The sequence below is a fragment of the Anarrhichthys ocellatus genome, unplaced genomic scaffold (assembly GCF_004355925.1).
Source record: "Anarrhichthys ocellatus isolate YVR2014 unplaced genomic scaffold, GSC_Weel_1.0 scaffold15, whole genome shotgun sequence".
NCBI classification, from domain to species: Eukaryota; Metazoa; Chordata; class Actinopteri; order Perciformes; family Anarhichadidae; genus Anarrhichthys; species Anarrhichthys ocellatus.
Genome location: NW_022280045.1, coordinates 4,297,271 through 4,301,175, shown reverse-complemented (window position 1 = coordinate 4,301,175; position 3,905 = coordinate 4,297,271). Strand labels below are relative to the sequence as shown.

Sequence of the window (3,905 nt, the reverse complement as noted above, 5' to 3'; positions counted from 1 at the left end):
CCCTCCATTGGTCAGCGCTTTGAAGACAAGATTGCGCCTGACCCAAAACAACCTCTCTGGGACAAGTGCAAATAAAAACAAAAAATACGATAGAAGCCCAAAATGTACTGAAGCTACAGCCATGTTTGATTAGCTGCTGAGGGGACGGGACAGCAGAGTGCGAACGCACAAAAACGCAGTTCAACACACCTTCTGAACAAACACAAATATTCATATCGATTAATAGTGCTGACCAAAGAGCCCGCATTTAGGTATCTGGATCATACCTCCCACATTTTTGCAAAAACGTAGATAGAGGGCCTCAGAAATAAGATACGGAGGTGGGGGAAGCCATTAAAAGGAAAGACTATTGCATCCCCTTCATACTCTTACTGTGTGAATGCTGCTGTTCGCTCACTGTCAGATACAAATGCTCATCAACAGCTGCGATTGCAGCCTGAGATTCTCACATTTAGCTCCTGCCAATGCTGTCTGCAGGCAGTAAAAGCCAAGGTCCTTCCGTTGTCTTTTAAGAGCGAACCCAAAACTGTACCGCACGCGGTGAAATCCACGTCCCCTGTTGCTAGTAGTGACACCCCGCTAAACAAACATATCGAATGGTTTGGATGCATCTCTGGGTATGTTTCCCACTCAGCTGTCTGTCGCTCCTCTCCCTGTTAAAGCTTGCAGACTCAGACTGGGTGATACTTAAGCTGCCACCGACCTGCATGTGACACCATTGCTGCAAGGATTCCGGCCTTTCACATACTGTAGATAGCTGTGCACTCATCGACCGGCATGGGAGTATTTGCCAGGAAAAAATGCACTTAAATCAGAGACTAAAAGGACTCACAATAAAGGAAAATAGAGTTAAAGGTTTAAAAGACTAAAAGTAAAGGACAAAGGCTAGAGAACGGCATGATGATGCACACTGAATAGCTCGATTTCTTGTGTTCATATGACAATTAAAATGGCCCCACGTTGGAGAAGCATGACATAATTAGTTGAAATTGATGGAGTCTCTTACTATGCTTGCAGAAAAAGACTTTCAGGCAAACCTAGCATAGTTGAACAAAAAGCCTAAACCCTCTAAAAATGCATTTTGCCTCCAAAAACAGATTTGGAACCAATGTTTATTCTCGTAAAATAACTTCTCCTCAGCCTGCAGGAGGAAAGCACAAACCACAAAACCTTAAAGGCATTTGAAGTTACTTCCAAGCATCGCTCAGACAAAAATCTGACGAAAAAGACAATTGGGAGCCACAGAGGAGCTAAGAGTGAACTGTGGCCCCTGAGCTCAAGAGCACGGACACTTCGGGGCCTTTGCCAACCCATGAAGCTAAAGAGGCCAAAAAGAGTTTGTGGTGTCTGACTTCTGCAAGTCAATCTGAAGATTACAAATCAATCACTGGCCCCTGTGTGGACGCAACATTGTCGCCTCTTAATCCACAGAGATTAAACCAATGCGAGACCGTTGCATCACACTTTGCCTTGTTCTTGCTCAGAAACGGCCGTCTCAGCAATTTGTGAACCCGCCGGGCAAGTTACACTCTGCAGAATAAGTGTTTAATCTCTCCAAACAGCACGCTTGCATGATAAGCAGCAGGGTGGAACGTGAAAGCCGCAAATTGTGACAAACATCAAGAGGCGCTGACCCTTTCAACCAGACGGATGAGATGTTGCCTTTCTGCTGGCTGTCTTGAGCATGTCATATTGCCCGGACCTGGACCACACCAATACACATGATACATGTTTTTGACAATGGACCGACATGATGCCTGGAATTTACTCAAAAAAGTACTGCCAAATACATAAGTATCATACAGACTTTACTTACTTTAAGATCATTTTAGAAACACACATCATAACCAAAGAGCATTCCCCATACCCAACATCAGACGGATACTTAACGGTCAACCATTTAAAAGGTCTCAACAACTATCAGGACTAATATGAGCGACAATGTCCCGAAAGTGAAGACAGAGACAAACATTTCTGCTCTGTCTCTCAGCCTTTCACTCTGTTTGCTGTCACTTGAGTGCAGTTTATGGGAGACGGACCCACGTGTGCTTTTGACAGAAGCACAGAATAGTTAAAAGCATTGGACATTAATTAAAAGACTGTCGAGGTAGATATTTATAACTTTTCAACACATTTGCACATCTGTTTGCTGAAATCTGTAACATTGTATTTAAAGCTAAATGTGTGACATGTGTCTGCGGATCCACTAACGAACCGTGCACGTTTTTGCAGTGCGCTTTATCCAAAGTGCTCCTCACTGTTGAGGCGCCAAAAAAAAAAAAAAAAACCCCGCTGGCTCACCTCTGCCAGGTGTCTCCGGCACGCGGTTCGGCGGCCCGACCTGCCGCAGCTGGAAAGCGGTCCTCACTTCATGACAGCTGTACGCGTCCGCGCCGATCACGTTCACCGCAAGCACGAGCGCGGACAGAATCCATGCGGACCCGCAAGAAGAGTTTACGCGTGGGCACAATCCTCGGGACATTGCCGCATCTCCCACCAGGTATCCCCGTGGACAGCCTGTACTGTAGCCCCGACTGCGTGAACTGTGTGATGCTGTTGGAGGTATAGGCGGCACTCGAGCACAATGAAGCGACGATGACTTTAAACATCTGACAATCGTTTCCGTCTGTTTTGTTTTTTTCACATTGTCGGTTGAGATGAGTGGGAGCAGCGCATCACGGCAAAAGGTTTTGGGGGTCTTCCCTCGGACAGAGGAGGAGTGGTGTGGGCTACAGCCAGTCCGTCCCGCGCGCAACACTTTCGCAGTGGTCGGCTGTCTGCATGTCTGCTTCCAAAAGCCTCTCGCGCGCACTCCCCTCCCTCTCTGTTTACTTCAGCTAAGTGCCCCAACTAAAACACACTGCTACCCCTATAGGGACTTGCAGTGTCAGTAGCCTTATGACAGCATGTTTAAACCCCGACAACTAAACATTTCCCCCTTTGGTATTATTACAACAAACAAAAACGAAATGCCCCATGAATATTTTACCCACAGCATCATAACTGAAAGTGTTGTCGTGACTTATTTTGTGCCTTTATAGCAACAATTGAATGTAAAACCAATATTGAATCATTCCAAAATGTAATTTCAAAACCTCACTTTTACTCTAAAAGTTTATTTTTTTCTGTTTCTGTTTCTTGGTTTGTTTCTGTTCCACAAAATAAGGGAGATAGTAACAGTGACTGCGACAAGAAGTATAGGATTATATTCAAAATGTTGAGAGGGCATCAAGTTGCTGTGATTCTCCTTATTCTTTATATATCAAGATTTAGGATGAAGAGTAAATGAATTGAAGGCCAAAATACTTTTTTAAGGCAGATAATTAAATATGCACGCTGGTTGGGGTAAAACAGGACAGGATATTTTATTTATTTTTTCAGAGTCTGTTCATTGTGGAGTTGCAACACTCATGTGCATTATTTTTGCTTTAACTGTATAACCATTACCGCCATCTACTGGCGAAAGATGGCTAGTAAAATCATGATTTCTTTTTCCAGATTGATTTGCATGTCACATTATTACACTCCTAAAGTGGAGAGTCAAGTTTTATAAACCGATTTTTACCATTTGTGGTGTGTCCCATAAGAGGTTTTGGAAGGTTAATATTCTGGTTGGACTCGTCTCTCTCATTTAACATACACATCAATAACCTTCTGGCTAAAGTCAAAGCTGGACTGGGTTTCCTGTATCGAAACAAGGAAGGTCATTTCGAAACAAGGTCATTTTCCTTGTGAAAATGACCATCCTTCCTCTATTTGATTACAGCGATATAATTTATAAAATGGCATCAAAGACCACCCTCAGAAAACTGGACACACTCCACCACTCAGCAATCCGTTTTTCCACATGTGCACCCTTCACCACCCACCACTGTGCTCTTTACAGATTGGTGGATTGGCCCTCC

At 44.0% G+C, this 3,905-nt stretch overlaps 1 protein-coding gene across 2 annotated transcripts in view; it reads right to left on the bottom strand.

Moving 5' to 3' along the window:
• gpc5c (glypican 5c) overlaps positions 1-2,795 on the bottom strand; it is a 90,112-nt gene extending 87,317 nt beyond the window's left edge. For both annotated transcript variants that reach the window (XM_031854579.1, XM_031854580.1), the window contains exon 1: positions 2,302-2,795. In XM_031854579.1, coding sequence (XP_031710439.1) covers positions 2,302-2,482 — 181 coding nt within the window. In that variant the 5' untranslated portion in view covers positions 2,483-2,795. The remainder of the gene's footprint in view (positions 1-2,301) is intronic.
• Between the last annotated feature and the right edge of the window lie 1,110 nt (positions 2,796-3,905).